The sequence below is a fragment of the Chiloscyllium plagiosum genome, chromosome 2 (genome assembly GCF_004010195.1).
Source record: "Chiloscyllium plagiosum isolate BGI_BamShark_2017 chromosome 2, ASM401019v2, whole genome shotgun sequence".
Classification (NCBI taxonomy): Eukaryota; Metazoa; Chordata; class Chondrichthyes; order Orectolobiformes; family Hemiscylliidae; genus Chiloscyllium; species Chiloscyllium plagiosum.
In genome coordinates this window covers 44,811,599-44,825,411 of record NC_057711.1, presented here as the reverse complement: position 1 = coordinate 44,825,411, position 13,813 = coordinate 44,811,599, and the positions used below count along the sequence as shown (strand labels likewise).

The window sequence follows — 13,813 nt, the reverse complement described above, 5'->3', positions numbered from 1 at the left end:
CTGTACCATCACGTCTAGGAATGGGAGTTGGTTGTCCTTTTCTTCCTCTCTAGTGAATCGGATTCCTGTGAGTGTGGCGTTGATGATCCGGTGTGTGTTCTCTATTTCTGTGTTTTTAATGATTACAAAGGTGTCATCCACATATCTGACCCAGCGTTTGGGTTGAATTTGCGGTAAGACTGTTTGTTCTAATCTTTGCATTACTGCGTCTGCTATGAAGTTCGACTGGGACAACACTACTATTATAGGCCAAGCCAAACAGAGATCAGCCAGGGAATTCCTAGAGGCTTGGCACTCATCCACAAATTCAATCAATAAGCACATTGACCTGGACCCTATATACCGACCACTGCAGCAGACAGCTGGAACTGACAACCGGAAGCGGCAGATTCAAACCACTACAAATGCCAGAGGAAAGATCATAGAAGCGCTTCACAGGAGACTCCCAAGCACTGAGGATGTCACCTATACAGGGACGAAACGTCTGCACCAGAAATTCCCAACTCGGCGAACAGAACCACAACATCGATCCCCATTTTCTGCAGCAGGAGTAGGTTCTGCATTCTTTTCTGGAGTTTGGACAGCCCACATCTAAATACCTTTGAGGATGAAGAACCTCTTGATGTTCCCTTTGACTGTTTCCCACCAGTCTGCTGGAGACTCAAAGAGGGCTTCCTCAATGTTTTCTAAGGTCAACAATTTCATGTTCAGCTTCCACATTCCCCTGCCAGCTTTCCGGTCATCCTGTGTGGATGCTGAAGGTGTCTTGCAGCTTAGCGACTTTCACCATTGCCATCAGGAATCTGGAAGACCATCAGGTTTCGGGCAGACCATAGAATGAGAATGGTGTGGTCAACCCCATCAAAGGCTGCTAACTGGTGAAGAGAGGTTAGTTTATAGAGTCGTACAGTCCTACTACACAGACAGGCCGTTTGGCCCAAACTGGCCCATGCTGACCAAAATGTCATCAACACTAACCCTATTTCCCTGCACTTGACCCATATCCTTCCAAACCTTTCCATGTATTTGTCCAAATGCCTTTTAAATGTTGTTAATATACGTCTCAACCATTTCCCTTGACAGCTCATTCCATATGCGTACCACCCTCAGTGTAAAAATGTTGCCCCTCAGGTTCCTTATTATTCTTTCCCTTCTATTTGCCTTCTGTTTCTCATAGTCACATAGCTCGGTAACTGGAGAATAAGACATTGCACGTCCCTCTGAGTTTACCTCCGCCGTTCCTTCCCGATCTCGAGCAGCTGACAGCTAGCCTCCAACGTTCCAAACCGTTAGGAATCGCGGGCTGACTCTCCTCACGCGATATCATGGCCTTCAACCAACATCGTTTCCCATTGGAGGAATGCTCCGCCGAACGTCACTAGGAGGCGGAGTCTATTGAACAGCGGAAACAGGAAAGGAATCTCGAGCCCGGAGCGTGTGAACGTTAGTGGCTGCTAGTATTGGTGCAAGTGAGTGCCTCTCATAGCGAGTGATTATGGTTCAATGTGCAGTGGGGGTAAAGTAGTGGTTTGGAAATGGAGCAGCTAACTGCTGTTCCCTGTACCATGAAGTTTGAATGCGTGAGCAGCTCCGTGAATCCCAATGAAGCCCTCGACTCCTGTTGTCGTAAAAGAGGACGTGGGATTCGACTTGAGCGACAGGTGGCATCTGGACTGTTCTGCAGATCGATTGTGCTTCTTTCATGTTTGGTCTCCTGTTCCTGCAAGTGTGCATTGTTAATGTTTCCTTGTCCTGAATTTAAAGATTGAGAATTCAAGTCCTACGACATGTACTGTGCGCGTGAATGTCGGCTGCTACTGCATTTTAATACTGAGGGGTAGTTGGAAAATTTGTCTTTTGGATGAGATATTCAATTGAGCCTAAATCTGCCTTTTCAGATGGATGCAAAAGATTCTGTCTCGCATTCTTATATTAGGACAGGAGACTGGATATTGGTGCATTGACTAATATTTATGGTGTAGTTATCCTTGGATCCCAATGTCACTAAAATTAATTGGTCTTCTTTCACATTGCTGTTTGTGGGATCTTGCTGTGTGAAAATTCGTTGCTGTTTTCCCTAGTATTACACAACACTTTGGAGGTGCTTAAACAAATCAGAAATTGCTGGTAAAACTTAGCAGATCTGGCAGCAGCTGTGAAAAGAAAGAAAGGTTAATGTTTTGAATCTGGTGACTCTATGTCAAAAACTGGCTTCCAGTGAAGAGTCACAGGACTTGCAATATTATCTGTGTTTTCTTTCCAAAGATGCTGACAGACCTGCTGAGTTTTGCTAGGAATTTCTGTTTTTGATTAAGATGTCCAGCATCCACAGTTTGCTTCAAAAGTTCTTATTTGGCTGTAAGTTAAAGTTGCATAATGACAAACACAAGTTCTCACATTGTGTTCATGAGATTATTTAGTGATGGGCCTGATAAAGAAGACAGAAACGATATGTTGTAACTCTTTTGTTTTAAATGCCTGTCAGATTGCAACTTCACATAAAGTTTGAGATTGAATGATTGGTCACTTCTTATGGCATCTTAAAAAGATGCCTGTATAATTAATGTGTTTGGTCAAGTCTGTGGTCATATGCCAGGACACTGAATTATCTAGCTTGGTGCCAAATTTTGTAATGCTCCTATGAATTGCTTTGGGATTGTTTTTTTACATAAAAAGGTGCTGTATAAATGCAATTTGTTATTTATATTTGCAAATAATGGTTGTTACTCTGGTAATGCTGCACACTTTTTAAATTGGTCTGAAACTGGGCAAAAGTAGGTCACCTGGATATTCTTTTTAATTAATGAGTCATAGAGATGTATAGCATGGAAACAGACCCTTCGGTCCAACCCGTCCATGCTGACCAGATATCCTAACCCAATCTAGTCCCACCTGCCAGCACCCGGCCCATATCCCTCCAAACTCTTCCTATTCATATACCCATCCAAATGCCTCTTAAATGTTGCAATTGTACAAGCCTCCACCACATCCTCTGGCAGCTGATTCCCTACATGTACCACCCTCTGCGTGAAAAAGTTGCCCCTTAGGTCTCTTTTATATCATTCCCCTCTCACCCTAAACCTATGCCCTCTAGTTCTGGACTCCCTGACCCAAAGGGGAAAGACTTTGTCTATTTATTCTATCCATGCCCCTCATAATTTTGTAAACCTCTATAAGGTCACCCCTCAGCCTCCGATGCTTCAGGGAAAACAGCCCCAGCCTATTCACCCTCTTCCTATAGCTCAAATCCTCCAGCCCTAGCAAAATCCTTGTAAATCTTTTCTGAACCCTTTCAAGTTTCACAACATCTTTCCGATAGGAAGGAGACCAGAATTGCACGCAATATTCCAACAGTAGCCTAACCAATGTCCTGTACAGCCGAAACATGACCTCCCAACTCCTGTACTCAATACTCTGAACAATAAAAGAAAGCATACCAAACGCCGCCTTCACTATCCTATCTACCTGCGACTACACTTTCAAGGAGCTATGAAAATGCACTCCAAGATCTCTTTGTTCAGCAACACTCCCTAGGACCTTACCGTTAAGTGTATAAGTACTGCTAAGATTTGCTTTCCCAAAATGTAGCACCTCTCATTTATTTGAATTAAACTCCATCTGCCACTTCTCGGCCCATTGGCCCATCTGATCAAGATTCTATTGTAATCTGAGGCAACCTTCTTCGCTATCCACTTCACCTCCAATTTTGGTGTCATCTGTAAACTTACTAACTGTACCTCTTATGCTCGCATCCAAACCATTTACGTAAATGACAAAAAGTAGAGACCCAGCACCGTTCCTTGTGGCACTCCACTGGTCACAGGCCTCCAGTCTGAAAAACAACCCTCCACCACCACCCTCAGTCTTCTACCTTTGAGCCAGTTTTGTATCCACATGGCTAGTTCTCCCTGTATTCCGTGAGATCTAACATTGCTAACCAGTCTCCCATGGGAATCTTTGTTGAACACCTTACTGAAGTCCATATAGATCACGTCTACCGCTCTGCCCTCATCAATCCTCTTTGTTACTTCTTCAAAAAACTCAATCAAGTTTGTGAGACATGATTTCCCACGCACAAAACCTTGAACTTTCAAAATGTTCTATAAAATGGGAGTCAACATTGTGCTCGGAAGTGGCTATTCTTATAATGTGGAAAATTGTTGGTCAAGGTTTTAAAAAAAAAAGTAATTTTAGGAAATAAATCTTTACCCTTCTATTTGGGATTAGTGCCATGGGATCCATTCTTTATGTTCACCTGAGAGCAAATGAGATTAGTTATCTCATCCAAGATTGTACCTCAGTTGTGCAGTACTGTCTCAATACTGTATTGAAACAGCTGAGATTGGAATGATCTTGACACCATAAAACCACAAGAAATAGAAACAAGAGTAAGCTGCTTCATTCTTCAAGCCTGCTCTGCCATTCAATAGGGTTATGATTCTACACTCTTCAAGTCCACTTTCCTGTTCTTTCTCCATAAACTTTGATTCTTCTACTGATCAAGAATCTATATATTTCAACCTTCAATATACACAAGTACTCTGGCCTTACTGCTCTCTGTAGCAAGGAATTCTAAACAGAATCAAGCTCCTTAGAGAAAAAGAAATCCTCTTCCTCTTAGTTTTAAATTGGCACCCCTTAACTCTGAGCATATGACCTCTGGTCCTAGACTTTTCCCATGAGAGGAACATCCTCTCAGCATTTACTGTAACGCCCCTTTAACAATCCTGTATGTTTCCATGAGATTACCTTGCATTCTTCTAAGTTCCAGTGAGTAAACTCTCTTGGCTCATGACACAATCCGTCCATACCAGGGATCATCCTGATGAACATTGTCTGAACTGCGTCCAATGAAATGATAACTTTCCTTAAATAAAGGGACCAATACTGATATGATATCATCAGTGTCTTGTACAGTTGCATTAAGACCCTTGAGACCCTTTTGTGTTATATTTTTCCCCCATTTAAATTACTGTATTCTTTTGTTCTCCCTTCTAAAATGAACAACTTCCACATTTTCCCACATTACTTCCCTCATTTGCCAACTTTTTAACCTATCAACTGATTAACCTATCAATATCTCTCTTTTAAGTGTTTGTATCCCTCTTGCAACCTGCTTTTTCACCTATTTTACTGAAAATATGACACATGGATGTGTAGAACCAATTGGGCATCTTATCAACCCTGATGTTGTCAAGATTTGATGATTACTGATTTTAATCTGCTTAGTTGAGCATGCAGCAAAAATACTTGACCAAAGGTAGCAGTCTTTTTTAAAAATTACAAGAAATAGAAAAGTATGTTGTCATGTACCCTCACATGTTTACTTCACTATTTAACAAGATGGTGTCTGGTCTACAACTTCACTTTTTATCGAAGCCTTATGTGACTCAGCTGAAGACTCTATCAATTGCAACCATGAATATATTCAGTGATTTGAAATCCAAAGCCTCTGAGGTAGAGAATTCCAAAAGTTTACATAATTTCTTTTGAATGAAGAAATTTGTCTTGGTCAACGCCTACAATTATGCTAATTAATTCTAGATTCACCAGTAAAATGGAAACATCCTCTCAGGATTTTGCATTTTAATCATTATAAATCTCTTTTTAAACTCCAGAAAGTGCAGGTCCAATTTACCTAATCCGTCCTCATGAAATATGAGAGAATGTAAAATGTCTGTCTAATTGCTCACTGCTTTTGCTTGTTAACATTGTTTCAAGTGTAAGGACAGTCAAATCCCACCAAACATCTAATTTAATAGTTTTCCATCGTCTTAAAAAGAAATGTTTTTTCCTTCTTCCCGATAGATGTGAATAACTCCAACTTGCTGTTCTGGTGGCACTAAGAATCCATAGGAAGGAAGTAAATCTGTGGCATTCTTTATTGAGAGGACTATCAAAGCTGGGTCATTCAGTATATTCAAGGCTGAAGCAGATCCTTAATCAGTAAGGGAATGCAGGGTTACGGGAATAAAGCAGGAAAGTGGAGTTGAGGATTATCAGTTCAGCCATGATCTGGGTGATGCAAACCTAATGGGGTGAATGGCTGACTATGAACTTAGGCGAAAATGAGGACTGCAAATGCTGGAGATTAGAGTAGATAGTGTGATGCTGGAAATCACAGCAGGTCAGGTAGCATCTGAGGAGCAGGAGAGTCGATGTTACGGGCAAAAGCCCATTCATGATGAAGGGCTTTTGCCCGAAATGTCAATTCTCCTGCTCCTTGGATGCTGCCTGTCCTGTTGTGCTTTTCTAGCCCCACACTCTATTCTATGATCTTAAGTGTGTGTCAAGAACCACATAAAAGGCCAAATTGGATGAAAGGTATTACTAAAACAATTGTATTTTATAACACTTCTATGAGTGGCATGGACCACAAATTACCTTAAGATCAATGTAATATCTACTGTCACAGTACAGTCTGAGCTCTCATTTTCTGGAATGCTAGTCCAGTGCCATAAACATTTATTATTTTTGAAATCACTGTAAATTTGAAAAAAGGTTTCTATGAAGTATGTTTCCCAGCTATAAAAAGATCGAAGTATAGAATTGGCAGTCAAACTAGAATAGTGTTAAAATGCAAACCTAACTCTAACCCTTTTCTGGTAGTGAAAAAGTAAAGTAGATGATTAGGGGTTTAGATAGGGTTGACAGTGAGAATCTTTTTCCACGTATGGAGTCAGCTATTACAAGGGGGCATAGCTTTAAATTAAGGGGGGGTAGGTATAGGACAGATGTTAGGGGTAGGTTCTTTACTCAGCGAGTCGTGAGTTCATGGAATGCCCTGCCAGTAGCAGTGGTGGACTCTCCCTCATTATGGGCATTTAAGCGGGCATTGGATAGGCATATGGAGGATAGTGGGCTAGGATCGGCGCAACATCCAGGGCCGAAGGGCCTGTACTGCGCTGTATTCTTCTATGTTCTATGTTCTATATTGCCTTACCTTTTCTTCCGGCTCGCAACCGGATTCATTCCTCCCATCAACCACCAGGTATTATCCACCACCTGTGTTCACCTATCACTACCTTACCATTCCACCTTTCTCCCTACCCAAAACCCTCTTTCACACCCCCCCCCCCCTCCCCCACCTTTATCATCAGTTTCCTCTATCTCCACCTCTGTTCTTGAAGAAGAGTTATATCCAAAATGTTGACTTCTTCACTTCCTGGTGCTGCCTTGCTTGCTTGTTCTTCCAGCCACCTGTCCATCACACACTGTTTTGTGCTTTTAGATGGAGAAATTTGTGGATGGAAGTCAAGAGTTGAGTCACTTGTTGCTCGATTTGTAGCCTCTGACCTGCTGTTGTAGCCTCGGTTTATATATGGCTAGACATGTCTAGTTTATGGTCAACAATAACTTCCATGATAGTGGAGATTCAGTGAGGTAATGCTATTGGATGTGAAGAGGCTTTTATTAGACTCTCTTGGTGTAGATGGTCATTGCTTGGCATTTGTGTGGCACTAATGTTATTTCCCATTTTTCAGCTGAAGCCTAGATTTGGTTCAGGTCTTGCTGCATCTCGACATGGACTGCTTCAGTGTCTGAGGAGTTGCAAAAGTTGCTAAATGTGGCATGATCATCAGTGAACATCCCCACTTCTGACTTTGTGATGGAGGGAATGTCACTGGTAAAGCAGCTGGAGATAGTAGGGCCTAGAACATTAGCTTGAGGAAATCCTACAGTGGATATCCTCAAGCTGAGATGACTGACCTCCAGCAGTCCATCTGTCTTCATTTGTGCGAGGTATTACTCCAACCAATGAAGTATTTCCTCATGATTCATTGATTTTTTTTTTTCTTTGCTCAGGCTATTTAATGCCGCACTCTGACAAATGTGGTCTTCATATCCGTCTCAATTCCTCTCTTGCATTCAGCTCTTTTCTCATGTTTGTGTCAAGCCTGTAATGAGGTATGAACTTAGTGGCCTTGGCAGAATCTAAATTGGGTGCCATTGAACAGGTTATTGTTCAGCAGGTACTGCTTGATAGCACTGTTGATGACCTCTGCCATCATTTTTGCTCATGTTTGAGATTAGACTGATGGGGTGGTAATTGACTGACTGGGTTGGATTTATCCTTGTTGATGGACAGTTTTCCAAATTGCCAAGGAAATGCCAGTGTTCTATATATATTGGAACTGCTTGGCTAGGAAATTGCCAGGTTTTGAAACATAATCTTCAGTACTCTTACTGGCATGTTGTCAGGGCCCATGACCTTTGCAGTATCTAGTACCTCCAGCCATTTCTTGATCTTGAAGAGTCAATTGAGTTTACTGAAGACTGACATCTGTGTTGGTAGCCTTCCGGAGGAGCTAAGATGGGTAATGTACTCGGTATATCTGGCTGATTGTTTCATATGCTTGAGCCTTGTCTTTAGCTGCTCCATTATTCAAGATGGAGATATTTGTAGAGTTGGTACCTCCTTCATTTTGTCCATCACCAATAACCACGATTAGATGTAGTAGGACAGCAATATCCTTGTCAGTCTCATCTGTACTCATTCTAATGTGTTCTCATTGTTCTTGCATTGCTAAATTGTCTGTCAGAGATGGAAGTGACATGTTCTAAACTGTGTGAAAACTGTTTTTGAACAACTTATGATATTGTTCTGTTTTGTATTTGACAACAGGAGTGAATACCAAATGATGTTCAAAGATGTTTAACAACAGTACACAGAAGAGATGTTGGATTTTTCAGAGTGAAGAAATATTAGAAAATATGAGAACTGAAGCCAATAAGAAATTTCAGATGAAGATTCTGCCATGTGGAAAGGTAAAATATATTTTTTGAGATATTTCCAGAAATAATTGTTAGTAGAATTGAGTTACCATGATATCAGGAAATGGTTGGAGGCGATGCAGGAATTTGCCAAAAAACTGGAGACACCATCTTTCAAAGAACGACCACTTTCACCTGGAAGGATAAGGGCAGCAGATACATGTAGACGCCACCGCCTGCAAGTCCTCCTGCAAACCACTTGCTATCCTGACTTGGAAATATGTTGCCATTCCTTCACTATCACAGGATCATATTCCTGGAATTCCCTCCCTCCCAGCCTTGTGGATCTACCTACAGCCACATGGACTGCAGCAGTTCAAGAAGGCTATTTCACCACCACCTTCTCAAAGGAATGGACAATAAATGCTGACCCAGTGAGCAATGCCACGTCCCAACAATGATAAATAAAAAAACTTGGTAGCCATGAAACTTTATTGCAAAAATGGTAAAACTGTCAGTGTTGATCATTATTACAATTGTGAAATTGACAAAAACTGTGGTGTTTGCCAATATGCAATTGAACTCTGGCATCAACAATTCGCTGTTGGTACTTCTCCACTCCTTCACGTGCAATGTTGAAGTCCTAGCAGATACAAATCTTGGACATCATGATGAGTTTCCATTTTATAATGCTTTTGGTTAGCAGGAAAAATCCTTGAAAACATTGCACATTTTGGAGTGAGGTGTACTAAGTTGTAATTACCATTGACTATGCTGTCTGGCCTGAATAACTAGTTCTTGTGTTTTAACTTGATTTAATGTCAGTCAATTAAAAGGTGAATACAGGCCTATTATATCAAGAGTTTTGTTTTAATGCCTTTTTGCACAGGATCAGCAGTGTTCCAGAGGGAAAGCTTGAGAATTGTTCAGCTTAAGGTGAATAGAAGGAGTTAGCATATCTCCTTAAACTTTAAGTTAATTTAAAAAAAAATGTTAATTTATGAATATAGTAATTCAGCAAAGTAATTACTGCACCTTGCAGGATATAATGTTTAAAGGTTTTTTTTGATGAGAGAATTTCTACAGAAGCTAATTGCAGTATTTACATTCATCACAATGGGAGCATGTAATTCATTTAATGCTGTTTCACTTGTGTGTGTTCCTGAAATGTGTAAGACTACGAAGTTATGTAGGTAATACCGTATAAAATCCCATGTATATTTTATTTCATTTTGTGTAAAATTGTTGTAAATGTAATTGTTCTGACAGAATTAATGTTAGAAACTGCTTTAAGCTTCAATCAACCTCGTGATGTTATAGAGATTTGGACAGGGAAAAGTCAAAATATCCTTTAACCTCAAAGAAGACAGACCTATGTTCTACAATCACCAGAAATACTAGAGGTTATTATTAAAAATGTTACAGCTGGACAATTTTAAAATTCAAGGTAATTGGGCAAATTCAGCATGATTTTGTGGAAAGGAAATTAAGTCTAATCGATTTACTGAAGATATTTGAGGAAAATACTTGTGCTGAGACAAAGGGGAAAATTGACTTAAGTTTTCAGAGGCATTTGATACGTGAGATGTTATTGCAGAACATAAAAGTTTATGGTATGACATAGGGAGGGCTAGAAGATTGTCTAGTGAATAGAGCATACGCAGTTCTTCCAGAGCGTGATAGTTGAGTTCTTGTGCGACCCCATGCTATACAAAAATTGCACTGTAGAAATAACACTTAAAATATTGGTGATATGAATATACTATAGCCAACACATGTTTAAAAGTTTGCTCTTTAGAAACAATGTCCCCTCTTCGTAGGTTGCGTTACAGCGAATTCACGTTGACAGAATGTGCGTTATAGCAGAATGACCTGTAGGCATAATTGAGTTATTATTCAGTTGCCAAGATGTAACAAATGAAGGGCATTTGCCTGACACATTGATTTGTTTGCTCCTCGGATGCTGCCTGACCTTCTGTGCTTTTCCAACACCACACTCTTGATTCTAATCTCCAGCATCTGCAGTACTCACTTTCGCCAAGGTGTAACAAATGCTGTGGCACAGAGATGAATGGAGCATCAACGTTTTACAATTTTGAGTAGCTAACTTGGATGAAGGGACCAAAGGTATGATTAGTATACTTGCTGATGACACTAAGGTAGACAGGAAAGTAAGTTGTGAGGAAGCATAAGGAGCCTAAAAAGGGATAATAAATAAGTTAGGTGGGTAAAGAGCTGATAAAACAGTTAGAATAGCAAGTCCAAGCAAAAAACAGTCTTGACCAACCAGTTAAAGTGCAACTAGTAGAAGATTTCATTGGGTTTTTTAGGCTCATAATGGAACCCAAATATAAGAAACAATCTGATGACATTTCCTTTGTTAGCATAACAAAATTATTCCATTATGCAGACAGGATGGAAATCTGTGCGTACACAGGATTGGCACAATGTTTTCCACAACACTGCTATCTTCACGAAAGAAAATTCAGATGACAAACTGGTGGCGTTTGTGAGAAGATACTAAACTTCTTGAACTCATTATCCATTTTTAGATGAAATTGTTCAGAACCCAGGGGTCAGAGTTTTTGCATCATGGAAAGGGGCCCTTCAGTCGTTACGTCTGCTGATCATCAAACATCGGTTCTAATCCCATTTTCCATCACTTGGCCAGTAGCCTTGTATACTATGGCATTTCAAGTGCTCAACTAAATAAATTCTTGACAGTTTCTGCACCTGTTACCCCTTTTTAGGGAGTGAGTCCTGATACCCACTATCTGCTGGTGATTTTTTTTTTTCTCAAATCTCATCTAATTCTCCTGCTTTTTATTTTCAAACTGTGCCCTCGATTATTGACCCCTTCACTAAGGGGAAACAGTTTCTCCCTATCAATCCTATTCATGTCTATCAAATTTTGTGTGTCTCAACAGGTCCTCTCTCGGCTTCCTCTATTCTAAAGGAAATAGCCTCATCGTCTCTAGTCTGTTTTCATAGCTGAATCACTCCAGCCTAATCTCTTTAGCACCTTCTCTGGTGCAGTCACATCCTTTGAAGACTGGTGACCAAACCTGCACATACTGTGGCCTAACTGGCATTATATACAAATGAATCATAATCTGTTGTCTGCAGATTTGGGGATAATACGTATAGTTTCCTAATCTAAATCATTAATCTATGTTGTGATAGCTGGTGTCTGAGCACTGACCTGCGATATCCCATCAGTCACTGACTGGCACTTGGAAAAATGCACGTTTAATCCTACTCTTTTTGCTCTGTCTACCAAACAGTTGTCTGTGTGGAGTTTGTGCCTTCTCCCTGTGTCTGCATGTGTTTCCCCTGGGTGCTCTGGTTTCCTCCCAGAGGCCAAAAATGTGCGGATTAGGTGGATTGGCCATGCTAAATTATCTGTAGTGTTGAGAGATGTGGAGGCTAGGTGGGTTAGCCATGAGGAATGCAGGTTACAGGGATAGGGTGGGGGGGCTGTGAGTTTAGGTGAGTTGTTTGTGGACTCGATGGGTCAAATGGCCTGCTTGCACAATGGAGGGCTTCTATGATTCTGTGAACATGCACTATCCCCAATCCTACGTGTTTTAATTTCACATGTTAATCTCTTATGTGGGAATTCTATTGAAAGCCTTCCGACAGCCCAAGTAACCCAGATCCTCCACCTTATCAAACCACTAGTTACATTCTCAAAAGAAATTCCAGTGGGTTTGTCAAGCGCGATTTCCCTTTTGTGAGTCCATATTGACTCTGCCTGATCCTGTCACTGTTTTCCAAGTGCTCTGCTATTAAATCTTTTATAATAAACCAGCATTTTCTCTCCTGTTGAAATCGGTCTATAGTTTTGTCTTCTCTCTACTTTTTTTTATTTTTAAATAGTGGGGTTACATTAGATATACTCCAATCAATAGGACTGTTCCAGTGCCTAAAGAATCTTGACCACCAATGCAAGGTTGGTTTCTAAGGCTACTTCCTTAACTACTCTGGGATGCAGATTATTGGGGTCTAGGGGATTTATCGGCTTTTATTTATTTTTTTCTCTCTCTCTCTACCCAGAAGTGCTATTATGCAACTTAAGGGTTTATAATCCCATCAATTTCCTGACACCATTTCCCTGCCTCAGCCGCTCCCTCCCTAACTAAACTGACCAGGGATATCTTGCTGCAGTTGTACAAGGCCTCAATGAAACCACACCAGGAGTATTGTATGCAATTTTGGTCGTCTTCTCTCAGGAGGAATATTCTGGCTATGGAGGAGTACAGCAAAGTTTTACCAGGTTGATTCCTGGAATGGCAGGATTGACGTATAAAGAGAAACCGGATTGGTTAGGAATTTAGGTGCATGAGGCAGATCTAATAGTAACGTCTGCATTTTTAACAGGGCAAGGCAGGGTAAATCCCAATGAACAGTGAGTCCAGAATCAGATGTCATCGTTTAAGGTGCCATAGTCTGGGTGGCACGGTGGCACAGTGGGTAGCACTGCTGCCTCACAGCGCTAGGGACCCGGGTTCAATTCTCACCTCAGGAAACTGTCTGTGTGCAGTTTGCACATTCTCCCCGTGTCTGCGTGGGTTTTCTCCGGGTGCTCCGGTTTCCACCACAGTCCAAAGATGTGCAGGTTAGGTGAATTGGCTGTGCTAAATTGCCCGTAGTGTTAGGTGAAGGAGTAAATGTAGTGGAATGAGTCTGGGTCGGTTGCTCTTCGGAGGGTCAGTGTGGACTTGTTGGGCCAAAGGGCCTGTTTCCACACTATAAGTAATCTAATCTAAGTTTGGGAGAAGATTTGTAGCTCGGGTGCTCGTTGTTGTGGTTCTGTTTGCCGAGCTGGGAATTTGTGTTGCAGACGTTTCGTCCCCTGTCTAAGTGACCTCTTCCTAAACTATAAAAGCAACCACCCCATCACACACAAAAGAAGTTGCATCAAGACACTGTTCAAAAGGGCCACAACACACTGCAGTACACCAGAACTGCAAAAAGAGGAGGAAGAACACCTATACAATGTATTCGCCAAAAACAGATACCCCCGCAATTACATCAACAGATGCCTAAGGGAAAGACAACAGAATGAGGACATGCCACAACCCAAAGGACTAGCCAC

General features: G+C 41.1%; 1 protein-coding gene across 3 annotated transcripts in view; it reads left to right on the top strand.

Moving 5' to 3' along the window:
- Positions 1–1,384: 1,384 nt before the first annotated feature.
- ccnh (cyclin H) overlaps positions 1,385–13,813 on the top strand; it is a 43,616-nt gene continuing 31,187 nt past the window's right edge. Inside the window, exons 1-2 of one of the 3 annotated variants that reach the window (XM_043708663.1) lie at positions 1,385–1,469; positions 8,627–8,769. In XM_043708663.1, the coding sequence (XP_043564598.1) occupies positions 8,653–8,769 (117 nt within the window). In that variant the 5' untranslated portion in view covers positions 1,385–1,469; positions 8,627–8,652. Of the gene's footprint in view, positions 1,470–1,508; positions 1,662–8,626; positions 8,770–13,813 lie in introns of those variants that run through there. The other 2 variants (XM_043708672.1, XM_043708657.1) reach the window with 2 other exon arrangements.